Source organism: Oncorhynchus tshawytscha, linkage group LG13 (assembly GCF_018296145.1).
Source record: "Oncorhynchus tshawytscha isolate Ot180627B linkage group LG13, Otsh_v2.0, whole genome shotgun sequence".
In the NCBI taxonomy this organism is placed as follows: Eukaryota; Metazoa; Chordata; class Actinopteri; order Salmoniformes; family Salmonidae; genus Oncorhynchus; species Oncorhynchus tshawytscha.
In genome coordinates, this window is record NC_056441.1 from 20,612,566 (window position 1) to 20,640,300 (window position 27,735).

General features: G+C 44.5%; 1 protein-coding gene across 1 annotated transcript; it reads right to left on the reverse strand.

Moving 5' to 3' along the window:
• Window positions 1-2,234: 2,234 nt before the first annotated feature.
• zbtb10 (zinc finger and BTB domain containing 10) lies at window positions 2,235-25,861 on the reverse strand. Its single transcript, XM_024441040.2, has 5 exons — window positions 24,845-25,861; window positions 14,419-15,472; window positions 8,674-8,742; window positions 7,393-7,568; window positions 2,235-5,549 (listed from the first exon to the last, which is right to left on the reverse strand). The coding sequence occupies exons 1-5, from the start codon at window positions 25,529-25,531 to the stop codon at window positions 5,232-5,234; spliced, it is 2,304 nt and encodes a 767-aa protein (XP_024296808.2). The 5' UTR covers window positions 25,532-25,861; the 3' UTR covers window positions 2,235-5,231.
• Between the last annotated feature and the right edge of the window lie 1,874 nt (window positions 25,862-27,735).

The window sequence follows — 27,735 nt, forward strand, 5'->3', positions numbered from 1 at the left end:
CACACACCAAAGAATGGGTCAGTGTGTGGCTGTGGTGGCGGGCTGCCCAGGGCTGTTTGATGAGTGTGTGTTTGTGTGTACATACACACACACAAACACCCAAGACGGACGCGGATGGACACACGCATGCACGCACGCAAAACACACACACACACACACGCACACTGAACACATAAAGAAACACCCATACTTACAAAGCAACATAAACATTTCCTCATGTAAAGAAATGTACAGTAGTCCTAATTGTCAAACCCAGCAACAGGTCATTGCTGAGATCATTGCAGGAGTTCACAATAATATATAACCACTAAACTAACTTTGAATGTTGTGTAAACACAAACATTTATCTAAGGATAAATTATAGAAACTCCCCTTCACATAATGCTGAACTATTTCTGTCTCTGTGAGTGTTGGCAGTGCTGAGATGACCAAATCAGAGATGTGTTGACTTACTGTAACCAAGGAGCTGTAGCTAGCTCTATGTCCTTGCTGAATGTCTATGGTTGTAACACAGAGGATAAAGAGGTGAAGTGCTGCCACCTTGTGGCGAGGATAAAACAATTCAATTCAATTCAAGGGCTTTATTGGCATGGGAAACATGTGTTAACATTGCCAAAGCAAGTGACGTAGATAATATATAAAGTTAATATATAAAGTGAAATAAACAATAAAAATGAACAGTAAACATTACACATACAGAAGTGTCACTGAATGATTATTTCCCAACCTAACCACTAGATTGCAGCATTGAGTCTTATGCAACTTTCCAATTTGGGTGTAAAGCTTGATTCCTCCCTCACCTTTGACAGCCAACAGTGTAAAGCGTCTTCCTATCACCTCAAGAACATTGCCAAACTCTGTCCCACCCTCACTCAGTCTGATGCAGGGAAGCTGGTCCATGCCTTTATCTCCTCAAGGCCGGACGACTGCAACACACCCTTAATCGGGATCCCTGGCAGGATTCTCTAGAAGCTCCAATACATCCTGAACACCCTCCATCAAACACCTTCCACCCTCCATCAAACACCCGCCACCCTCCATCAAACAACCTCCACCCTCCACCAAACACACTCCATCAAACACCCTCCACCCTCCATAAAACACCCTCCACCCTCCATCAAACACCCCCACCCTCCATCAAACAACCTCCACCCTCCATCAAACACCCTCCACCCTCCATCAAACACCCTCCATCTTCCATCAAACACCCTCCACCCTCCATCAAAACCCTCCACCCTCCATCAAACACCCTCCACCCTCCATCAAACACCCTCCATCTTCCATCAAACACCCTCCACCCTCCATCAAAACCCTCCACCCTCCATCAAACACCCTCTACCCTCCATCAAACACCCTCTACCCTCCATCAAACACCCCCACCCTCCATCAAACACCCTCCATCCTCCATCAAAACCCTCCAACCTCCATCAAACACCCTCCACCAAACACCCTCCATCAAACACCCTCCATCCTCCATCAAAAACCCTCCACCAAACACCCTCCATCAAACACCCTCCATCCTCCATCAAAACCCTCCATCAAACACCCCCACCCTCCATCAAACACCCTCCATCCTCCATCAAAAACCCTCCATCAAACACCCCCACCCTCCATCAAACCCTCCATCCTCCATCAAACATCCTCCATCAAACACCCTCCATCCTCCATCCACCCTCCATCAAACACCCTCCATCAAACACCCTCCATCCTCCATCAAAAACCCTCCATCAAACACCCCCACCCTCCATCAAACACCCTCCATCCTCCATCAAACACCCTCCACCAAACACCCTCCATCAAACACCCTCCATCCTCCATCAAAAACCCTCCATCAAAACCCTCCACCCTCCATCAAACACACTCCACCCTCCATCAAAACCCTCCACCCTCCATCAAACACACTCCACCCTCCATCAAACACCCTCCATCCTCCATCAAACACCCTCCATCACTGGTTCCTGCCTCATTCAGGAATTAACTCAAAACCCTCCTGCTGACTTTCCAGTGTATTAATGGAAATGCCCCTCCTTATCTCCAAGAACCCCTCTCCCTCAATAACCCCACCCGCACCCTCAGGTCAAACGATAGCCTGCTCCTCCATGTCCCCAGGACCAAGCTTCGTCAGGATGGCTGCGCACAACCAACGTTCATTATGGTGTGTCCTGTCCTTTACAGAGATGTGCAAGACTATAAAGTCATGTGATTAAAAAAAACATGTAAAAATGAAACAGAGATTAAGTTTAAGCATTATCAAAGTTTTATTTTTTAAAATGTATTATAGAGGAACAGTAGTACAATTGAAACAGAAAAAGGAGAATTTAATTTTGAAAACCTTGAAAAAACATATAAAGAGTAACCTGACTTGTTTTGTGTTTGGGGTTGAGCCCAAGAAAGGCCCATTGGTTTTGCATCACTGTAGTTTGAAAAGAGAGTTGAAAAATACACCTTTAAAAAAAGCTTGTTTCTGTATTAGTGTTTTGTTTGTTTTGTCCATTATAGTACAGCATAATAAAATCTAAAACAATACATCATCTTGAGATCATCGGTTGTACAGTAAGGGAGTCAAAGGATAGTATAAAAACAAGAAACAGGGTGGTTAAATGGATAAGCACAGGTGTGAACACACACACACAGACCCAGAGAGGAAAGGAAGGCTAGGGTTGTGTTCATTAGGGCACAACGTAGCAACGCATTTTGCAACGGAAAACAAAAACCAGTGTTTCTTATTGGACAAGTACAGATAGCATAGCAACTCCCCGTTTCACTTGTTTTCCGTTGTGTGCCTCCTGAATGCAACCAAGACACGACACAAAGCCAGGCCAAGGTTTTAAACAAGCTGACTGCAGCGGACTGTGTGTTCCATTAAGTAAAATCAACTACTTACATTTTTTCCCCCCACAGTGATTTGAAGGTAAATCATATTTTACAAACAGGGATGAGAAACTTACTATAGGTTTCCTTTAAATACATTTCCACTTTGAGAAAAGGGAGATCAAACATTTCTGTATAATTTTAGCACTTCAATATATATCCACTGCATATGGACAGAAACTGCTGTTCCTACATTTCAAACAATCCATATTTCTTATAAAATATGTTCTTAATGAAATAAAAAGGAAAAGTAAATACATCTTTGTAAAGGACAAATAAAACTATATATGTATCTAGGGTAAAGTGAATGATTATTTTTTTATAAAAACATTTAAATCTGACGATTACATACACAAGCAAGGATCTACACACTATAGAATTTACCTGGCTTTTTTTAATACATCATCTCAACAATAATAAACTATTTTGTTTGGACAAACAGATAGAAATTAACAGTCTTGATTGCATTTTGAAGTCAATATAATATTAAATAACAAAATGTCTTAAAAAATGTTCCACGTGGAAGAGAAAAGACTGTCTTAATATTGTTCCATTCAGACCTTCTTTGGAGAAGCAAACAAAGACTAAATGATTTTCATGAACGCAAAAAAAATAAGTAAGTGCATGTCTATGATGGCCATAGAGCTTCACTTTATATCTAACAAAGTGTTTTCCTACCTGGCAGACAAAATAAAAGGACTTAACAAATTCAATAAAAACTGATTGTAAAAATATCATCACTTTTGAAAATGGAGTTTCTCTTTCAGACTTCATAAATCACATATAATGATCTATCGGCACTCTTCAAATACCACCTTACACCCAACGTTCAAGTTAATAATAGCATATATATATATATATATATATATACTCAGTACCTAACATAAACCATGTATATATATATATAAAGTTATCTTCTTAACTTAGGTCCAGTACTGTGGGTAGTTCTACAAAATGGTATGTGAGTGTGTGAGCATTAAATTAAAAAAGACAATAGCACAACAGTGTTCTATAGAGAGCTGATTAATACATATAACTGAGTCATTTCAAGCTTCATGATTAGAAACATCATATACAGCCGTAGGTCCAGTATTTTGCGACATAAGCATTACAGCACCAATCATTTCCATCATTTGGCAAAATTCAAGCTTTAAATTAATGTCAAAATGCTTTATAAAGTGTTACTGTGTGGTGCTGTGATTCATACAAAGCTAGCAAATAACATTTCCCCCTATACTTTCACTGCTTTTTTATGAATCACTTTCTATTTCCTCTCTGCTTTATAAGGGATACAACAAGATTTTGGTAATGAGGCCTTATCTACTTTCCCAGAGTCCGATGAAATCGCGAATACTATTTTTTGTCTCTGTGTCCATTATGGAAGTTACTGTCGAGAGCCAATGCTAACCAGCGTTAGCGCAATGACAGGAAGTCTATGGGTATCTGCTAGCAGGTGAGTAGATACCCATAGACTTCCAGTCATTGTGCTAAAGTGAGTTAGTATTGACTAGTGGAACTACCTCGACCTTCCTTCATACTGGACACAGAGACATAGACATTGTATCCACGACTTCATCCGACTCTGGGGAAGTAGATAACGGTCCTCATTGCCAAAATACCCAAGTATCCCTTTCAGATTTTTTTCTCAGCATTTTTCAGTAGTTTTCTTATTTCCTGCTAAATCTTGGTGTGCGTTCTGCTTGGCACATAGCACAGCCCACTTAAATTAAACTCATAAATATGGCTGTGATAAATTAGTCACAAACAGATTTTTTGGTTCCAAGATTTGTGCATGGAAAAGATAAAAGATAAAATTATAATGTTCAGAGCATCTAAACATAAAATCTTCCTGTCGGCAAATAATGCTCTCTCTTTCTTTGACGTACTTTATGCTAAAACACGCAGCTAACAATAAACTTTCAGACTTGACAGAAAGTCCATATCTGAAAGGGAACTTCTCTGATAGCAGTTTACAACAAAACAGAAAACAAAGTATATTTAATAAGACCATAATAACTTCTCTTTCATAAATTAAATAATTAACATTTATTTTAAAGATGATTGGCCTATCGTAACTTAAACCGCTGTACACCACCAACCCCCTCCCCCCAAAAATAAAATACAGCACCATAAACCTGATTTCAATATTTCATTTTTATCTCTTTCTCTAGTGAGCACTAAGCTCAGAGTCTGACACATAGAATATCTGTACATCTTGGAGTCCCTCGCTACCAAAGCTTCTCTTTGTCTCATACACTGAACCGTGTAAATAACCTCATGGTTTGATAGCACTTTGATTGTTTGCCAGCTTTTTAAAATGTATAATTAGTCAACTATTTTGTTTCTATCTGAGCAAGTCACTACTCGTTCTCAAGGGCAGCACCAGTGTCACCCTCCTCCCAGTTGGATTGGTCGTTGTCGTTAGGCTCCTCCCCCTCCTCAGCCATGTCCTCGTCAGGCTCCTCCCCCTCTCCTCCCTCCTCGAAGTCATCATCTTCACGGACGAACCCCTCCAGGGACTCCAGGCCCTCCTGTGTGGCCTGGTGGGAATCTGCACATTCCGCACATTCCGCACAAACGCCGTAGCGCCGCGAGCCATGCCGGATCCCCACGCTGGCCGCCAGCATGAAGATCTTTTTACATACCATGCACTTGTACTTCTTGTCCTTTTTGTGCACCTGTAGGGATGGGGAGGGGGGAGAGAGCGAGACAAAGGTTAATGCTCTGTTCAAGTTCTGTCGGAATAGAGGACAGAGTGATGGAGGGGGAGAGAGAGGGAAGGTGGAGGAAGGAGAGAAGGTGGAGGACAGTGATGAGGAGGAGAGAGAGGGAAGGTGGAGGACAGAGTCAGTCATGGAGGGGGAGAGAGAGGGAAGGTGGAGGAAGGAGAGAAGGTGGAGGACAGTGATGAGGAGGAGAGAGGGAAGGTGGAGGAAGGAGGGAAGGTGGAGGAAGGAGAGAAGGTGGAGGACAGAGTCATGGAGGGGGAGAGAGAGGGAAGGTGGAGGAAGGAGAGAAGATGGAGGACAGTGATGAGGGGGAGAGAGAAGGGGAGGGTGGAGGACAGAGTATGGATGGGTGTGTGTGTGTGTGATAATGTTTTGAAGAGGGAGGTGGTGTGATTTAAAAACAAGTAATTAAGGAAATCAAAGATGACATGGTCACAAGGACATGGTGTTTAGAGGCAAGCGAGGGTGTCTGAAGGACTCAGGTCCTCTACTCAACAGGGAATGTGAGTAGCTAGGGGAAGGTGCAATGTGTTTTAGGGACTGAAGGGGTTGTGGAGGTAGACTCATGTGCAGGATGTTTTAGGGACTGAGGGGGTGTGGAGGTAGACTCAGGTGCAGGGTGTTTTAGGGACTGAGGGGGTGTGGAGGTAGACTCAGGTGCAGGGTGTTTTAGGGACTGAGGGGGTGTGGAGGTAGACTCAGGTGCATGGTGTTTTAGGGACTGAGGGGGCGTGGAGGTAGACTCAGGTGCAGGGTGTTTTAGGGACTGAGGGGGTTGTGGAGGTAGACTCAGGTGCATGGTGTTTTAGGGACTGAGGGGGTGTGGAGGTAGACTCAGGTGCAGGGTGTTTTAGGGACTGAGGGGGTGTGGTAACCTTCCCAAAATACCCTGGTTTTCCAGAAATTCTGGTTGGAAGATTCAGGATTTCCTGATAATTACCTCCTGAATACAATAATCTTCCAACTAGGATTTCTGGAAAACCTGGGAATCTTGAGAAAGTAACTGTCATTTTGCAACCCTACTCAGGTGTCTAGGGGAAGGTGAGAATGTGGAGGAGGACAGCTATGTTTGGGGGGAGGTGATGTTCCCTTTCAGGCCCTCTACTAACCAGGGAATGTCTCTTGACGGGAAGGTGACAGTGTAGAGGGAGGCTATGACACGGTGATGTGTGTGTAGGGTCTTACCAGGGAATGTCTCTTGACGGGAAGGTGACAGTGTAGAGGGAGACTATGACACGGTGATGTGTGTGTAGGGTCTTACCAGGGAATGTCTCTTGACGGGAAGGTGACAGTGTAGAGGGAGGCTATGACACGGTGATGTGTGTGTAGGGTCTTACCAGGGAATGTCTCTTGACGGGAAGGTGACAGTGTAGAGGAGACTATGACACGGTGATGTGTGTGTAGGGTCTTACCAGGGAATGTCTCTTGACGGGAAGGTGACAGTGTAGAGGGAGACTATGACACGGTGATGTGTGTGTAGGGTCTTACTAGGGAATGTCTCTTGACGGGAAGGTGACAGTGTAGAGGGAGACTATGACACGGTGATGTGTGTGTAGGGTCTTACCAGGGAATGTCTCTTGACGGGAAGGTGACAGTGTAGAGGGAGACTATGACACGGTGATGTGTGTGTAGGGTCTTACCAGGGAATGTCTCTTGACGGGAAGGTGACAGTGTAGAGGGAGACTATGACACGGTGATGTGTGTGTAGGGTCTTACCAGGGAATGTCTCTTGACGGGAAGGTGACAGTGTAGAGGGAGACTATGACACGGTGATGTGTGTGTAGGGTCTTACCAGGGAATGTCTCTTGACGTGCTCTCTGCGGGTGAACAGCTTGCCACAGATATCACAGCTGAAGGAGCGGACGCCGGAGTGAATGATGAGGTGCCTCTTTAGTGTTCTCCGGTGCTTGGCGATGTAGTTACAATGGGGACACTTGAGCTTATTCAGGGCCGTGTCGGACGACTCGCCTGAGAAGAAAAACACAAACAGGTTATGAGTCAGGAGGCTGCTTTCTACTCAGCTGCTCAAACCCACATTTGACAGACAATGAAGGGAGGAATTTGGAGCAGTTAGTTAACGAGCCACCCCGGTCTCTGGTGGTACAAGCCCTTTGCTCTTCACTTCTCAGTAGAAGAGAGGAGCTGTTGGGTGTGGTGGTGGGGTGAGGGGGGTCCCTAGTGAGGGGATATCATGTTACCATGGTGTTTATGGAAAGGGAAAACAGTCACTCAGAGTTACCCCCATAAAATACTAGAAACTGTGTCAGTTGCCATGGCAACTACTGCCTAAGGGACATAACAAAATAAGTGTAATGTGATTTCTCTACTGAAAACATGTCATTGTTTTACCATTAACCCACTGACATAAAACATTTCAGATTCGTGTAGGAAGGAAAGAATGTTGAAGAAAATGTTCGGAAATGCAGTGCCTCGGCTGCTATGAACACATTTCACAAGATATCAACAAGATTCAAATTAAAGTGGGCACAAATTACAGCTTCGATAAGCAACTACACAATTGTGAAGAAAGATATTTGAGGAATCTATGATGTGAAAAAGTAGAATCATAACACCACACTAACTACAAAACCCCAGGGATAGGTATAGATAGTGACTAGTTAACTGATTGATTTGGCAAGGCTCTGTGCTATTCTGTGCCACAGCACAGCCATCTGAACGATAGGGTTCTGCCTTTGTCTTTGTTTGTGCCGAGACACAAAGCGTTGTCAAGCAGGCCAGGTTGCCAGGGGGCTGAGGAAAAGCAGGTCACCTGTGCTATTCATGTTCAACAGGATACAGTGTGTTCCACCACCTTGTGGGATATTTACATTTTAGTCGTTTCACTCCGATCCAGAGCCACTTAGAATAACTTTTCCGATCACTGATCACAATCATATTAACCATGCACCGAGTTAGGTTCATGACATAAGGTTTGAAAACAAAATCGATCATAAGTACAGTAATCCCTAATCTGTAAGTACCAAAGTCTGAACATATTTCTGAACAGATACTAAGCCAACTACTAGACTGTATAATAGTAGGTACATGCAGCTTATACAAGAAGAGATCTCACCATTCTCCCAGGACTCTCCTTGCTGGGAGGAGTCTTGTAGGAGGCTGTACTGAATCTGGTTGGCCAGTTCTGTGAGAGGAGAAACAAAGAGATGATCAGAGGGGCTGAACGGTTTGGGGGGGGCAGAAGGACCTTACCTTACGTACACAAAAGACCAGGCCCCACAATCCCCCCCACCCCAGTTTACAGACCTATCCCCAGGGTCGTGTTCAGCAGGGCACACTGTAGGAAAAATGTTTTAAAAATAAATTAAGAAAATGACTTATTGGACAAGTTGTGGAGGTAGACCCTCCCTGTTTCATTCTGCTTTTGTGTTTTCTGTTTGGTGCCTAATCCCTGATGAATACGACCCTGGAGCTGCCTGTGTTCTGCCTGCCTGTCTGTCTGTAGAACACTTCCTCTAGCCAGGCCACTGTATTCAGCAGCCTCTCCCAGCCTCTCCCACTGGGCTGTGGATTAAGCCAGGATGAAGCTCTCAGCCCTTCACTGAGGATCATGTTACACTGAACAGGCTTAATTAGCCATAGCTCTGGGCCTGGCCCTCAGAGCCCATTGTTAAGTACCTGACCACTGGTCCCATTCTCTATTCTGCCTGCCTGGGTCAATATTTGGAATGGTAAGGACAGCCCCAGTGCATTAGGGGGGATTAGGGAGGGAGGGAGGGGCAGACCCTGACAGCTTTGCAGGTTATTTAGTGTGTGTGTAAAGAGGCAGCAACCAGGCAGCCTGCACTTTAAAACAATCCAACGGTCTTGTTTAGAGAGGAACCTAGAATTTAAAGCCAGAAATCCAGAAACTCTGCTATGGTAAAGCAGAGGAATGGACCTCTGGTCACCTGAAGCTTAGGTAGTGTTCATTCGGCCCCAAACAGAAGAAAACAGATTGAAACAGGGAGACTTATCCAATAAGAAATGCTCATTTATCCATTGCAAAATGTTTAAAAAAAACAACATGTTGGTCTCCTCAAAGTTGGGTAAATCTGCTTTCAATTTATTTGTACCCCTTGTATGGAACAATCTACAGAGTTCCCTATAACTGGATGTTCTGGTGCCTCTCTGGCAGTTTAAAATGTTGATTGGGGAGTGGGGACCTCCTTGCTGAGGAATTGTTATTCTGGAATATTTGTATTATATTGTATTCTACTTTGTAAATAGTGTATATGCAGGGCTCCCTTGCAAAAGAGATCTTGGTCTCAACAGTGACCCAGTTAAAATAAAGGTAAATAAATATATTGTGCACTAATGCTAAACCGCAGATTCTCCTCATAGTAACCCATACTACTACAGTTACAGGGGAACTGGAGCATCTCTAATACATAGATCTAGGCTGAAGAGAGACAGAAAGGGAGGTCAGAGTGCCAAATTTGGGAATTGTGTTGCTGCATTAATGATGACACACCGAGTTGCAACACCCCTCGCCACAGTAAAACATGTGAGAAGGAAGATTTGTGTTGCGTTTAAAGGAACCTGGAGGAAGAATGTGTCCCCTGCTTTACTTCCTTATCCTGCAATAGGAGTGAAATCCCCCCTCAATGCATGATATCATTCCATACAGCACACTGCTTAATGGGGGCAGAGCTGGCCCTGTGTGTGCGCGTGTGTGTGTGGCCGTGACAGGCTCATAGAGTCAGAGATAACCCAGGATTTCTGAGGTATGGTGCGGCAGGATGAGGACAGGAGTGGGGACGACTTAAAAAGGACAGGCTGGCCATACTCATACCAGGCTGGCTGCTAATTAAAAAGATATACGGATAGTGGAGGGCGTGGGGCCTTCAGTCTGGATTAGAGGTCGACCAATTAAATCGGAATGGCCGATTAATTAGGGCCGATTTCAAGTTTTCATAACAATCGGAAATCTGTATTTTTGGACAGCAATTATTATTTTTTTTTAGACCATTATTTAACGAGGCAAGTCAGTTAACACATTCTTATTTTCAATGACGGCCTAGGAACAGTGGGTTAACTGCCTTGTTCAGGAGCAGAACGACAGATTTTTACCTTGTCAGCTCTGGGATACAATCTTGCAACCTTATGGTTAACTAGTCCAATGCTCTAACCACCTGCCTCTCATTGCACTCCACGAGGAGCCTGCCTGTTACGAATGCAGTAAGAAGCCAAGGTAAGTTGCTAGCTAGCATGAAACTTATCTTATGAAAAACAATCAATCATAATCACTAGTTAACTACACATGGTTGATGATATTACTAGTTTATCTAGCGTGTCCTGCGTTGCATATAATCGATGCTGTGTACAATCGCGAAAAAGGACTGTCGGATTACGGATTCGACCATATTAATGACCTAAGGCTCGTATTTCTGTGTGTTATTATGTTATAATTAAGTCTATGATTTGGTAGAGCAGTCTGACTGAGCGATGGTAGCAGCAGCAGGTTCGTAAGTATTCATTCACTCTCATGCCTTCTGCCAGCAGCTCTTCGCAATCATTCAAGCATTGCGCTGTTTATGACCTCAAGCCTATCAACTCCCGATATGAGGCTGGTGTAACCGATGTGAAATGGCTAGCTACTTAGCGGGGTGCGCGCTAATAGCGTTTCAAACGTCACTCGCTCTGAGACTTGGAGCAGTTGTTCCCCTTGCTCTGCATGGGTAACGCTGCTTCGAGGGTGGCTGTTGTTGATGTGTTCCTGGTTCGAGCCCAGGTAGGAGCGAGGAGAGGGACGGAAGCTGTACTGTTACACTGGCAATACTAAAGTGCCTATAAGAACATCCAATAGTCAAAGGTATAGTGGGGAGAACAAGTATTTGATACACTGACGATTTTGCAGGTTTTCCTACTTACAAAGCATGTAGAGATCTGTCATTTTTATTATAGGTACACTTCAACTGTGAAAGACTGAATCTAAAACAAAAATCCAGAAAATCACATTGAATGATTATTAAGTAATTAATTTGCATTTTATTGCATGACATAAGTATTTGATACATCAGAAAAGTAGAACTTAATATTTGGTACAGAAACCTTTGTTTGGAAGTACAGAGATCATATGTTTCCTGTAGTTCTTGACCAGGTTTGCACACACTGCAGCAGGGATTTTGGCCCACTCCTCCATACAGACCTTCTCCAGATCCTTCAGGTTTCGGGGCTGTTGCTGGTCAATACGGACTTTCAGCTCCTGGGTTCAGATCTGGAGACTGGCTAGGCCACTCCTGGGCCATGAGATGCTTCTTACGGAGCCACTCCTTAGTTGCCCTGGCTGTGTGTTTCGGGTCGTTGTCATGCTGGAAGACCAGCCACAACCTATCTTCAATGCTCTTACTGAGGGAAGGAGGATGGTGGCCAAGATCTCGCGATACATGGCCCCATCCATCCTCCCCTCAATACGGTGCAGTCGTCCTGTCCCCTTTGCAGAAAAGCATCCCCAAAGAATGATGTTTCCACCTCCATGCTTCATGGTTGGGATGGTGTTCTTGGGGTTGTACTCATCCTTCTCCTTCCTCCAAACACGGCGAGTGGAGTTTAGACCAAAAAGCTCTATTTTTGTCTCATCAGACCACATGACCTTCTCCCATTCCTCCTCTGGATCATCCAGATGGTAATTGGCAAACTTCAGACAGGCCTGGGCATGCGCTGGCTTGAGCAGGGGGACCTTGCGTGCGCTGCAGGATTTTAATCCATGACGGCGTAGTGTGTTAATGTTTTTTTTTGAGACTGTGGTCCCAGCTCTCTTCAGGTCATTGACCAGGTCCTGCCGTGTAGTTCTGGGTTGATCCCTCACATTCCTCATGATGATTGATGCCCCACGAGGTGATATCGTGCATGGAGCCCCAGACCGAGGGTGATTGACCGTCATCTTGAACTTCTTCCATTTTCTAATAATTGCACCAACAGTTGTTGCCTTCTCACCAAGCTGCTTGCCTATTGTCCTGTAGCCCATCCCAGCCTTGTGCAGGTCTACAATTTTATCCATGATGTCCTTACACAACTCTCTGGTCTTGGCCATTGTGGAGAGGTTGGAGTCTGTTTGATTGAGTGTGTGGACAGGTGTCTTTTATACAGGTAACGAGTTCAAACAGGTGCAGTTAATACAGGTAATGAGTGGAGAACAGGAGGGCTAACAGGTCTGTGAGAGCCGGAATTCTTACTGGTTGGTAGGTGATCAAATACTTCTGTCATGCAATAAAATGCAAATTAATTACTTAAAAATCATACAATGTGATTTTCTGTATTTTTGTTTTAGATTCCGTCTCTCACAGTTGAAGTGTACCTATGATAAAAATTACAGACCTCTACATGCTTTGTAAGTAGGAAAACCTGCAAATTCGGCAGTGTATCAAATACTTGTTCTCCCCACTGTATATGAAATACAAATCGTATATAGAGAAATTGTCCCATAATTCCTATAATAACTACAACCTAAAACTTCTTACCTGGGAATATTGAAGACTCATGTTAAAAGGAACCACCAGCTTTCATATGTTCTCATGGTTTGAGCAAGGAACTTAAACGTTAGCTTTCTTACATGGCACATATTGCACTTTTACTTTCTTCTTCAACACTTTGTTTTTGCATTATTTAAACTAAATTGAACATGTTTCATTATTTATTTGAGCCTAAATTGATTTTATTGATGTATTATATTAAGTTAAAATAAGTGTTCATTCAGTATTGTTGTAATTGTCATTATTACAATTTGTAAAAAAATTGGCCGATTAATTGGTATCGGCATTTTTTTTGGGTCCTCCAATAATCGGTATCGGCGTTGAAAAATCATAATCGGTCGACCTCTAGTCTGGATCAGACCTGGGTTCAAATACTATTCGAAATCTTTCAAACACCACCAGAGTTTGCTCAAGACTGCCAGATGGGTGGGTTTTGCAGTTTGGGGACTATTCTTTTGTTGTTGTTGAATTTGACCTTTTTCTCCCCAATTTCTTGGTATCCAATTGTTTTGTTAGCTACTATCTTATCTAATCGCTCGGGAGAGACGAAGGTTGAAAGTCATGCATCCTCCGATACACAACCCAACCAAGCCGCACTGCTTCTTAACACAGCGCCATCCAACCCGGAAGCCAGCCGCACCAATGTGTCGGAGGAAACACTGTACACCTGGCAACCTTCGTTAGCATGCACTGCGTCCGGCCCGCCATAGGAGTCGCTGGTGCGCGATGAGACAAGGACTTCCCTACCGGCCGAACCCTCCCTAACCCGGACGACGCTAGGCCAATTGTGCGTCGCCCCACGGGCCTCCCGGTCGCGGCCGGTTACGACAGAGCCTGGGCGCGAACCCAGAGTCTTTGGTGGCACAGCTGGTGCTGCAGTACAGTGCCCTTAACCACTGCGCCACCCGGGAGGCCTCAGTCCCCAGTTTGGGGATTCTATTGTTCCATATTCTATTGTTCCATTATGCCAGGCAAGCTCAAATCAAGCACAGATAAAGTATTTGAAATGATTTGAAACCAGGTCTGCTCAGGGTACTGTGACTCTTTCTAGTCTCTGACTAGCACTAGCAGGCTGCCACCTCTGGACTAACTCAGACCTCCACCAACTAAATACCATGACTAGAGGTATGGTCGTCATACCATGTTAGTCTAGGAACTAAACAGAACATGATAGGCTAACACGTTCTCTAAAACAGGGCTGCTGTTTGGTCATCTAAACAACTGTTGGTACGACCTACCTAAAGAATGTGCATGTGTTTATGTGTAGTCAGTTGGGGGACTGAGTGCTTGGTCTGACTACCTAAAGAACTGGCTACCTAAAGAACTGGTGTGAGAAGGTGACGTACCGGCGTTCTCAGAGAGGAAGGAGAAGTCCTCCCTGGGATAGGAGGCTGAGGGCTGGACGAACATCCCCTCATCAAACCCTTCCTCTGGCTCTGGTGGGATGTTGTACACGAACCGCCGCGTGATCTGTTTCTTCCTCCGTCCACTCCCTGGCTGCACCCTCTGACCTTCCCTCTTCACCGCCACCACTCTGCCCGCCGCAGCCCCGGGAGCCGGCTCGTTCCAGACGAACACCGGCCCCGGTCCCGGAACGCTCGGAGGCTCGTTCTCAGCAGACTCAGATGAGTTCTCACAGCCCCAGCTGGAGCTTCCCAGGGCGCAGCCCTCCCCTGCAGACAGCTCCACGTCACTGGGCTCCTCCTTTACGCTGCCTCCCCCTGCTTGCTCCCCATCCTGGACATGACCACTGGCTTTGATTGACAGCTTGGACAGGATGCTGGTGGCCCAGAAGTTACTCCCAGGCTTCTTGTTGGTGCTGCCGTCTGAGCCCACCTGTCCTGCTCCGTCTTTGGCCACCGTTCTCCTCTTGTTGTAATCCACCACCACTGAGTCGGGGGCCTCCTGCTTGATGCTGATGTTGAGGGCTTCCTTGATGAACCCCCGACACGATCCCACCACCTCTGTCATCTGGAGGTAGGAGGCCACGGACATTACCTCGATGGCATTCTGACTGGTCAGCAGGAGGTTACCGCTATACAGGAAGTCCAGGATGACCGAGAAACCTGCCACTGCCGCCACGTCGAGGTGGGTGTCGGTGACTGTGGTCGTCTGGTCACATGACGAGGATGATGAGGAAGTGTTCTCGCTCTTGGTCAGGCAGTAGAGAGTCTTAAAGTAGCGGCTCCCGGCCACGAGGATGTTCTTGTGCGCCCGGAACACCTCTCCACTCACCACGATGTTGACGTCACAGAGGATTCCTCCCTTGCGTTGTTTGTTTAGCTCCTGCAGCAGCTGGTAGCAGTAGGAGTCCTGGTTAGGTTTGTTGTTCCTGTAGTAGTCTTCTGTCTCCATGTCTGTCCCCTGGGGGGGGTCCTCACAGCCAGGCCGCTCCAGCTCCTGGTAGACAACACACACACACACACACACAGAGAGAGAACGAGAGAGAGAAACAAATAGATGAGCAGGATTAATGGCTAGGGACACACAAAGGAAAGGGACAATGACAGAGATGCACCTGGCAGGGGTGAAACTGGTCTGACTGGCTCCATAATGGGGGAGGTGTTGCTTCACCTGGAACTGGAAATGTGGTAACTACTTCCAAAGTAGACTGAAATACAGTCAGAGAGCTGGTTAGGTTACTGTTACTCCCACTTTTGCAGAAAATTATGGCGCAGGTTCCCAAATCACACCGATTTTTGTGTCCAGGAATAGGGGCCTAATCTGGGTCTGTGACAGCAGCTAATGGTGTTATAACCAATCAATCAAAACAGACGGAAACATTTAATTGTCCCAAAACCCCACCCGCTACCTGTCAATATGATGGCTGATGGGAGAGAAACTCATTCTTCTTCTACCTCCATCCCTCCCTCCATCTTCCCTATCCCAACATGGGAGTTTCCCATCCAGGGCAGCAGGCCAAGCTGGTACGGAGGAGAGCCAGAGAGAGGGAGTACACAGCATTGCACTGACTGACATAACTGTTACTATACTAACACACTGCCTGCATACATTTCTGCCTAGTTTGGAATTGCATAGCAGATGTCCTAATCCTGAGTAATTTACATTGCTCGAGCACTGCATTTTCTCTCCCCCACCCCACTCTCCTTACACAGCTGGGTTTTCAGCTCAAGTAATTTATATTAAATCCATTTCTCTGCTCTTCGAGGTCCCCACCCCCCTCCCTACTCTGAGTGACTGGAAGCCCTTGTCCGCGCAGGCATGATCGGGGTTATTATCAGCAGCAGCAAGGCACTCTGTTCCTGCTAGCTAACGCTAGGCAGGACCAGGTCTAGAGGAAAGGAGAGAGAGGGCGAGAGAGAGCTAGCAGAGAGAAGAAGAGATAGAGCCAGGTCACCCCATTTACCCTCACAATACCAGGCTCTCTCCTCTCTTGCAGGCTCATTGTTCAGTGCTGCTTTGTGCCTCACTGGGGTTTCTTTGTATGGCCCTGCACTCACACACTTATTAGATACAGCAGCTAAACCCTGGCTCCTCTGTGCCTGCTCTGCTCTTTGCTCCCACTTAACCAGAAAGGCCCTGACTTGACACTTGTGTGTGTGTGTGTGTGTGTGAGTGAGAGTGTGTGTAAGGGAGACGGGCTGCATGTGGCTCTCTAAGAGGGGCTAAGCCCTGAATAGGATAACAGGAAGGAAGACGCAGAATGATTCAATCATCCACACAACCATACAATGGGCTCAATGCCAGAGAGTCGGTCACCTTATTTTCTGCCCTAACAGGATGGGTAGTATTTGGAGAGGTGTGGCATTGACACTTTGAAAGGCGTGTGTATACGGAAGGAGGGTGAGCAGGCAGATTAACCATCTCTGGTGAAATCGCCTGCTTCCTGGTTGCATAAAGAGGCATATTTACTATCTTTAAATCAAATTTAAATCACATTCACCGAATACAACAGGTGTGGACTTCACCGTGAAATGCTTACTCACGAGCCTTTCCCAACAACACAGTTATAAAGTAAGACAATTAGCAAATTAAATAGAAAATAGGAACACGAATGACAATAACGAGGCTTTATACAAGGAGTACCGGTACCAAGTCAATGTGCAGGGGTACGAGGTAGTAGAGATAATATGTACAGGTCGGGGTAAAAGTGACTAGGCAGTCACATTCACTGGATTAACAAGACGCAAGAACTGACAGGTCACAATGGTGGGGATACGTCCTGGTATTCAGGCAGTTTTAACCATAATAACTGCCACAGTAACTGAGACTGGTCACAATGGTGGGGATACGTCCTGGTATTCAGGCAGTTTTAACCATAATAACTGCCACAGTAACTGAGACTGGTCACAATGGTGGGGATACGTCCTGGTATTCAGGCAGTTTTAACCATAATAACTGCCACAGTAACTGAGACTGGTCACAATGGTGGGGATACGTCCTGGTATTCAGGCAGTTTTAACCATAATAACTGCCACAGTAACTGAGACTGGTCACAATGGTGGGGATACGTCCTGGTATTCAGGCAGTTTTAACCATAGTAACTGCCACAGTAACTGAGACTGGTCACAATGGTTGGGGTACAGGCCTGCTACACTGCTGCATGTAGGCCTAGGCTGTGTGAGCTGGGCTGCAGTATGGCGGTACGGGAGCCAGGCTAGGACATTACTCTCTCTGGCTCCATACTCGGCTCATCCTTCATCCAGATGTGCCACGTGTTACTGTGTTAGTGCTGCTGGATCGGCAGGTCTCTCACACTGCTCTGGCTGAGTCCAAATGAGAATACCATGGTGAGAAGAGGAACCTCTGACGTGGCCATTTATTGTGAGCCAGGCCCAGTGATGTTATGGTGGAAACATGAGGTTACAGTACTGGTAGGCTCGAGGCCCGTTGACGTTCATCATCTAAATGAAATCTAGTGCCTTCAGGAAGTATTCAGACCCTTCCCTTTCTCCACATGTCATTACACAACAGCCTTATTCTAAAGTGGATTTGAAAAAAATTATAATCTCATCAATCTACACACAATACCCAATAATGGCAAAGTGAAAACAGGTTTTCCGAGACAGGATTGTGTCAGGGCACAGATCTGGGGAAGGGTACCAAAAAAATGTCTGCAGCATTGATGTTTCCCAAGGCCTCCATCATTCTTAAATGGAAGAAGTTTGTAACCACCAAGACGACTCCTAGAGCTGGCCGCATGGACAAACTGAGCAATCGGGGGAGAAGGGCCTTGGTCAGGGAGGTGACCAAGAACACGACGGAAGCTACTCCCCAGTAAAAGGAATATGACAGCCCGCTTGGAGTTTGCCAAAAGGCACTTAAAAGGACTCTCAGACCATAAGAAACAATATTCTCTAGTCTGATGAAACCAAGATGGAACTCTTTGGCCTGAATGCCAAGCTTCATGTCTGGAGGAAACCTGGCACCATTCCTACAGTGAAGCATGGCGGTGGCAGCATCATGCTGTGGGATGTTTTTCAACTAAAGGGACTGGGAGACTAGTCAGGATCGAGGGAAATATGAACGGAGTAAAGTACAGATATCGTTGATGAAAACCTGCTCCAGAGCCCTCAGGACCTGAGACTGGGGCCAAGGTTCACTTTCTAACAGGACAACGACCCTAAGCACACAGCCAAGACAACATAGGAGTGATTAGGGAAAAGTCTCTGAATGTCCTTGAGTGGGCCCAGCCAGAGCCCGGACTTGAACCCAATCAAACATCTCTGGAGAGGACCTGCAGAGAAGGATGGGAGAAACTCCCCAAATACAGGTTTTCCAAGCATGTAGCATCATACCCAAGAAGACTTGAGGCTGTAATCACTGCCAAGGGTTTTATTTATTTTATTTATCCGTTATTTTACCAGGTAAATTGACTGAGAACACGTTCTCATTTGCAACAACAACCTGGGGAATAGTTACAGGGGAGAGGAAGATGAATGAGCCAATTGTAAACTGGGGATTATTAGGTGACGGTGATGGTTTGAGGGCCAGATTGGGAATTTAGCCAGGACACCGGGGTTAACACCCCTACTCTTACGATAAGTGCCATGGGATTTTTATTGACCTCAGAGTCAGGACACCCGTTTAACGTCCCATCCAAAAGACAGCACCCTACACAGGGCAGTATCCCCAATCACTGCCCTGGGGCATTGGGATATTATTATTGTTTTAGACCAGAGGAAAGAGTGTCTCCTACTGGCCCTCCAACACCACTTCCAGAAGCATCTGGTCCCCCATCCAGGAACTGACCAGGATCAACCCTGCTTAGCTTCAGAAGCAAGCCAGCAGTGGTATGCACGGTGGTATGCTGCTGGCATAGGGTGCTTCAACAAAGTACTGAGTAAAGGTTCTGAATACTTACGCAAATGTAATATCAGCTTTATAAAATGTTCTAAAGATTTCTAAAAACCTGTTTTTTCTTTGTCATTATGGGTTATTGTGTGGAGATTTAGGAGGGGAAACTATTGAATCAATTTTAGAATAAGGCTGTAACGTAACAAAAATGTGGAAAAGGACTGAATACTTTCTGAATGCACTGTATGTGAAAATCTGTGTTTAGGCTATTACTATCGACGGATTACTAAAATGGACTGCAAATGCAGCCTAGGCCGATACAAACAGATTGAAACGACTTTTACAGTAGATCTACCTACCAGTCCTTAATTAACTGTGTGATGTAGGCTACTGTTGACTAATCTCTCACCATCCAGGAGTACAAATATAAAACACTTCCTCTTAAAACAGAGAGTAGAATATGTGGAACAATATCCCAGAAAATAAAAACTTACCAAGGGCCCTGGGCTAACGTGACTACACACTACCATCCCATCCCTACCCTGAGGCCAGCTGGCTCCATACTCTCCCCTAACCCGACCGTCTCCCAGATGCTAGAACAATGCGGCAGTGTGTTTGGCCCTAAGGTGTGGGTTGGGAGCAGGCCTCCAGGCCTCCCAACAATGCAAATAGCCCCTCGTTGGGTTGACGGATTCCAGGGATGAATTGTCCCCCCCCCAGACTTTGGTCCGGAATTGGGTGAAGAAAATTATGCCATTTCATGTGCTGCCACAATGTAGTTCACACAGGAATTATATTCAAAACAGCATTAGGCTACTATATATGGGGGAAAACACCACAGGGAAAATCATCTTTGCATATTTAAACTTTGACATTAACAACTGCACAGAAATTCAAGAAATTTTAAAGGCATCCAATTTTTTTTCTCTCCAAAAGCTACGAAATGAAATTAGGCTGTAGGAAAGTGTTTGATTATATGGTGGATAAGGCAGCTACTGCCTTATCCCTCGCTATCCCTAACCAAGCAGCCAGGGTAGTCTTGTTTTCAGGGAGGAGGACTACTTCTTCACTAATCCCTCCTCCCACTGCTTTCCTTCCTAATTAGTGATGTGTACAAGTTAGTGGATCCCTTCACTTCAAGTCATTCTGATTAGTGATTGTGTATATCGGACTGAACTAACCCTGGTGGTCTGGCAGTGTGATCCAATCCTCTTGCATTTCACTGACAAATTAGAGTCAAATTGTGGCTGCATGCTCTTAATTCCCCTGACAGCTTGAATCAGAGTCAGGATAAGAGGTGATAGGGCGTAAATGTCAAACAGGAAACTGGGCTCTGTAGTTTTTTTTATATACTGCTGTGATTACTCTTTAACCCTGTGTAAAAACCCTGTACTTACTACAGTAGCTAACAACATTGTTAGATAGGATTTTAATAATTGCTTTATATTTGGGTAGCAATGGTGTTGGGCAGGTTTTGTAATTACACAAGTGGAATGTTCCATCTCACCCAGAGGGTGTTTCATAGTCCTATGATGAATATTCCAAAAGTGATTTATTTGCAGCAATATACACATTCATCATTTTGGTATTGGGAACATCATCAAGTAATCAATCGTTGATATCAAGCCTAAGGGAAAAAACCCTTGGTGATGGTCTGTCATGGTTTCTGTCCTTCTGTACATACAACCTGACAATGTATAGCTTGGTAATTATATTTAAAAAAAAACATACCATAAAAAAAACTATTAACCCATAAATTGTATGGGTTGACAAGGTCCAGATGGTGCCATGACAACCCATGCTGCTGCCAGCATACATACACTACATGAACAAAAGTATGTGGACATATGCTCGTCGAATATCGCATTCCAAAATCATGGGCATTAATATGGAGTTTATCCCCCCTTTTCTGCTATAAAATCCTCCTTCCTCTGGGAAGGCTTTGCACTACATGTTGGAACATTGCTGCGTGAACTTGCTTCCATTTAGCCATTGGAGCATTAGTGAGGTCGGCACTGATGTTGGGCGATTAGGCCTGGCTTGCGGTAGGCGTTCCAATTCATCCCAAAGGTGTTCGGTGGGGTTGAGGTCGGGGGATCTGTGCAGGCGAGTCAAGTTCTTCCACACTGATCTCAACATACCATTTCTGTATGGACCTCGCTTTGTGCACAAGGGCATTGTCATCCTGAAACTGGAAAGGGCCTTCCCCAGAACGTTGCCACAAAGTTAGAATCGTCTAGAATGTAATTGTATGCTGTAGCATTAAGATTTCCCTTCACTGGAACTAAGGGACCTAGCCCAAATCATGACAAACAGCCCCAGACCATTATTCCTTATCCACCAAACTTTACAGTTGGCACTAGAGGTCGACCGATTAATCGGAATGGCCGATTAATTAGGGCCGATTTCAAGTTTTCATAACAATCGGAAATCTGTATTTTTGGGCGCCGATTTCCGATTAGTAAAAACAAAAAATATATATATTTTTATTTAACTAGTCAAGTCAGTTATGAACACATTCTTATTTTCAATGACGGCCTAGGAACGGTGGGTTAACTGCCTTGTTCAGGGGACAGAACGACAGATTTTCACCTTGTCAGCTCAGGGGTGCCAATCTTGCAACCGCACAGTTAACTAGTCCAACGCTCTAACCATTGCACTCCACGAGTAGCCTGCCTGCTACGCGAATGCAGTAGAAGCCAAGGTAAATTGTTAGCTAGCATTAAACTTATCTTATAAAAAACAATCAATCATAATCACTAGTTATAACTACTAATCCAGTTTAGCAGGCAATATTAACCATTTGAAATTGTGTCATTTCTCTTGCGTTAATTGCACGCTGAGTCAGGGTAAATGCAACAGTTTGGGCTGCCTGGCTCATTGCGAACTAATTTGCCAGAATTTTAGGTAATTATGACATACATTGAAGGTTGTGCAATGTAACAGGAATATTTAGACTGATGGATGCGACCCTTTAGATAAAACACGTAACGGTTCCGTATTTCACTGAAATAATAAACGTTTTGTTTTCGAAATGAGAGTTTCCGGATTCGACCATATTAATGACCAAAGGCTCGTATTTCTGTGTGTTATTATGTTATAATTAAGTCTGATTTGAAAGAGCAGTCTGACTGAGCAGCAGCAGGCCCGTAATCATTCATTCAAACAGCACTTGTGCGTTTTGCCAGCAGCTCTTCGCAAGCACAGCGCTGTTTATGACTTCAAGCCTATCAGCCTAATGACTGGTGTAACCAATGTGAAATGGCTAACTAGTTAGCTGGGTGTGCGCTAATATTGTTTCAAACGTCACTCGCTTTTAGATTTGGAGTAGTTATTCCCCTTGCGCTGCAAGGGCCGCGGCTTTTGTGGAGTGATGGGTAACGATGCTTCGAGTGTGGCTGTTGTTGATGTGTTCCTGGTTCGAGCCCAGGTAGGGGCGAGGAGGGGGACGAAAGCTATACTGTTACACTGGCAATACTATAGTGCCTATAAGAACATCCAATAGTCAAAGGTATATGAAATACAAATGGTATAGCGAGAAATAGTCCTATAAATACTATATTAACTACAATCTAAAACCTCTTACCTTGGAATATTGAAGTCTCATGTTAAAAGGAACCACCAACTTTCATATGTTTTCATGTTCTGAGCAAGGAACTTAAACGTTAGCTTTTTTACATGGCACATATTACTTTCTTCTCCAACACTTTGTTTTTGCATTATTTAAACCAGATTAATAATGTTTCATTATTTATTTGAGGCTAAATTGATTTTATTGATGTTTTATATTAAGTTCAAATAAGTGTTAATTCAGTATTGTTGTAATTGTCATTATTACAAAAATATATATAATTGTTTTATTTTTTTAAATTATTAAATCGACCGATTAATAGGTATCAGCTTTTTTGGTCCTCCAATAATCGGTACTGGCGTTGAAAAATCATAATCGGTTGATCTCTAGTTGGCACTATGCATTTCAGCAGGTAGCGTTCTCCTGGCATCCGCCAAACCCAGATTCTTCCGTCAGACTGCCAGATGGTGAAGCGTGATTCATCACTCCAGAGAACGCCCGCGTTGGACTCTGGAGCAGAGGAAACGCGAGGTTTCCACCACTCCAGCCAATGCTTGGCATTGCGCATTGTGATCTTAGGTTTGTGTGTGGCTGCTCGGCCATGGATACCCATTTCATGAAGCTCCCGACAAACAGTCATTGTGCTGACTTTGCTTCCAGAGGCAGTTTGTAACTCGGTAGTGAGTGTTGCAACTGAGGACAGATGATTTTTACTCGCTTCAGCACTCTGCAGTCCCGTTCTGTGAGCTTGTGTGGCCTACCACTTCGCAGCTTATCCATTGTTGCTCCTAGACGTTTCCACTTCACAATAACAGCACACACAGTTGACCGGGGCAGCAGGACAGAAATTTGACAAACTGACTTATTGGAAAGGTGGCATCCTATGACCGTGCCATGATGAAAGTCACTGAGCCCATTCTATTGCCAATGTTTACCTATGGCGACTGCATGGCTGTGTGCTCAATTTTATACACCTGTCAGCAACGGGTGTGGCTGAAATAGCCAAATCCACTAATTTGAATGGGTGTCCATATACTTTTGTATATATAGTGTATGAACCTATTGTAACCTTTTCACAGAAAGAATTGCATGTGGGTCAGGAAGGGAGGGTATGAAGGGGTAGCTAGCTGTCAAGCTGCTTGGACTTGATTTACCTCTCCTCCTGTCCAACCTAGCCCGTGACACACCATCTATGGATTCTGGAGAGTCATCTAGCACAATGCCTCTAATTTAGCTGCTCCAACGGGAGGGGAGAAATGCGCCAGAGGTCATTCTGCATTCTGCTCTCCACTGTGCAAAGCAGAACAGAGAAGGGAGGGGGGCAGGGGTGCGGTTCACCAGCTAGCAAAGCAAGCTAACAATCAACCAAGGTAGTTGCTGGGGCAACAAAAGCGTTTGTTGAATGGTTGCAAGTGCATTATACTCTGGCACAGAAGAAAACATACAACTCCAGGCAAATGTTAACAGTAGATAGCTTGCTAGTATGTGTACTGTCCCTGAAGCTATGGAAATATATATATAATAACACCCTAAGGTAGCTAGCCATCAATGTGACTCCCATTACTTGTACGTGGAATAGCAAGTTAATGGGAGTCACACTGTCACTGGGCTACAGGCTAGCCAGATTTGTTTCGCTAGTAATTGGTTTCTGTATAAATGTCACCATTAAGCACATTTTAATAAACGTGAGCTGTAGCTAGGTATTTAGATTAACATGGGAGCATTGGGTAGGCTAGCTACCATTAACTACCAAACATGTCTGATTAGAACTAGCAAGTAGCTAGCTAAAAAGTAGCTAACGTTAGCGAACTAGGAAGCCAGCTGGATAGCCTCTCGCGGGGAAATGGAACTGCCAGGGAACTGAAACTCAGCTGTGCGTAAATATTGGCTAAGTTAGACACAACTCAAAATGATAACCATAAATGACGCTGTAGACACTTTACCTGCTTGGTCGGATCATTCCTTCCGTGCTCAGAAGACAGGTGATGTCTCAAAAGCAAGGCCCGCTTGTAATTTCGACTGCCTTTCACCAGCTCGTCGTTGTTTTTAGTGGCAATGTTGTGACACCAGGAGCAAGACATAAGTCCCGTCTCCTGGCAAAATTTGAGCCATGGGAACTCCTGTCGCCATGATGCTTGGAATGGCGAATGTTTCTGGAGTAACGTCTGCGGTCTCATTTCTACCCAAGACTTCCTGGCACCACCCGTTTCCTGCTCCCCGTCTCCCCCGCTCCCCGCTTCGCCTCTGTCCTCGCTGTTCAGGCCGTTACCCGCTGTCCAGTTACTCCCTTTCCTGGACTCGTCTTTTCTGACAGTTACTGCCACCCAACCAACACGATCATCTCCGTTCCCGTCTGCCCAGTTGCCCCCTTCCGGGTCCTCTTCCTCCTCCGCCTCTGGTTCTGTGCTATCGCTGACAGATCCCCCACCCTCCACTCTCTCTTGCGATGGTCCTTTTGCCCCCAGATCCCTATCCTCTTCTTGATCTGGTCTGTTCCCGTTCAAATTTCGGTCTTGACAGGCCTGGGCCTCCCAGCTGTTACTGTTGCTCCCCCCGACACCACTGGAACCGGTTACGGCTAATCCACCTCCTCTGAACGCCAGCGACCTGCGGTTTCTCTCCCCAGACATTTTCTTAATATATTAAAATATACCACTTTCTTAACAATATCCCTACCGACTAATGTCGATATATTAAAGTATTCTATGTTGCGGATCCGAATTAAATGTCTGTTTATCGTTTTTTCCTACTTTGGCCTCCTGGTGAGTGTATGTAGGTTATGCGGAAATAAATAAAGCTTTAAAACGCATAATGAATTTCAGGGTTCTAGCTGCGTCCGCGCAGGCCCTACAGAGGTCGAATGGCAACGACTTTCCCCACAATGCACTTCGACCAGAGAAAGGGGGGTCGTGGGGGGTCATTTAAAGGAAGATGGGGGTGCTGTTCTTTTATAGCTCAACGCTGTTTACAGCAAGGGGTCTTTTGTGTGAGTGGCTGCACCCATTTTCCGCGTGCTTTTCATCTTTGGTTTTGCTTGTCTCCAACCAACAAATCCTTGTCCTCCTTTCAGACCTCCTGCCAAGCGGGGTGACGGTCCCCTTGTATTTAACTGCATCAAACAGATCTAGTGCGCACCAATGGTATTTGTATTACATGAATTTCAATGGGCAGGTACAACAAATGATCCAACCAAACGCACAAGGTGTGGTGGTGACCTAGGAACATACATATACTAGATACTCTCTGAATGTTCCTAGGTGGTGACACAGCTACCAGGTGAATGATTAACACTTTCATGGTTCTTTGCGTTCCACATTTTTCACCATTACTATTTCGTAATTTCCAATATATTTTATGCAATCCAACATCACGCAGTTTTTTTATAGGCATATAATACAATAAAGTCAAACAAATGTTGTCCAAATAAGTGTATATTTTGTTAATATTAATTATGTGAAAAACCACAGCAATATCAGACACTAATAATCAATAACAATCCAAATACGTAACTAATAATTGATTGGAAATGTACACAGTCCAATGCGGCCGAGGGGAATATATATATTTTCATTAGGTTTTATTGATGAATAAACCAAAATTAGTAGTGTATGATGATACAGTAAGTAATACGTAATACGTAAGTAATACGTTTATGTTTAGATAACACCAAAAACATAAAACATTTGTTTCGGTATAACTGACATTTTTTCGTTTTTCTCCCACAGATTATTGAAATTACAGAGCCACAATCAATATGTGAATATATACTGATTTAAAACCTAGAATAATCCCATGGAAGCCTGCTCCTGACCATTTGCTCCTGCAGGTGGCAGTAGTCTTTCATGATTCGCTGAGTTTTCTGACTGACAGCACTGTTCCAGTAATGCGTTGTTAGGCCTAGCGTCCAGTTTCAAAAGCAGTAAATGAAGGACTAAACCAGGACACAGTGTGTGAACATGATGGGGAGTGTGACCCACTCTGTTTCTGGTAATGGCAGGTGTATATAAAGCCTTGTCAGGTCTAAATCCAGAGTGAAAGGGAGGGTAATACAATATGCATACCCATACAACCAGTCTCTCCATTAAATGGCTTAAACGTATTTGTTATACTTTTTATTTTTAGTTAAGTATTTCTTTGAATGCAAATTAATAAATCAATCATCATGAAGGGGGGCTGGTGTGTTAACAGACAGTCTATAGACCGTCTGGTTATAGTCTGAGTCAAAACTCATATTGGGTGTATATCAATTAGGTTACAGGTCAGATTGAAACCCAGTCTGGAAGGTCACTCTGGGGCCAAATCAAATCAAATCAAATTTTATTTGTCACATACACATGGTTAGCAGATGTTAATGCGAGTGTAGCGAAATGCTTGTGCTTCTAGTTCCGACAATGCAGTAATAACCAACAAGTAATCTAACTAACAATTCCAAAACTACTGTTTTATACACAGTGTAAGGGGATAAAGAATATGTACATAAGGATATATGAATGAGTGATGGTACAGAGCAGCATAGGCAAGATACAGTAGATGGTATCGAGTACAGTATATACATATGAGATGAGTATGTAAACAAAGTGGCATAGTTAAAGTGGCTAGTGATACATGTATTACATAAGGATACAGTAGATGATATAGAGTACAGTATATGTATACATATGAGATTAATAATGTAGGGTATGTAAACATTATATTAGGTAGCGTTGTTTAAAGTGGCTAGTGATATATTTTACATAATTTCCCATCAATTCCCATTATTAAAGTGGCTGGAGTTGAGTCAGTGTGTTGGCAGCAGCCACTCAATGTTAGTGGTGGCTGTTTAACAGTCTGATGG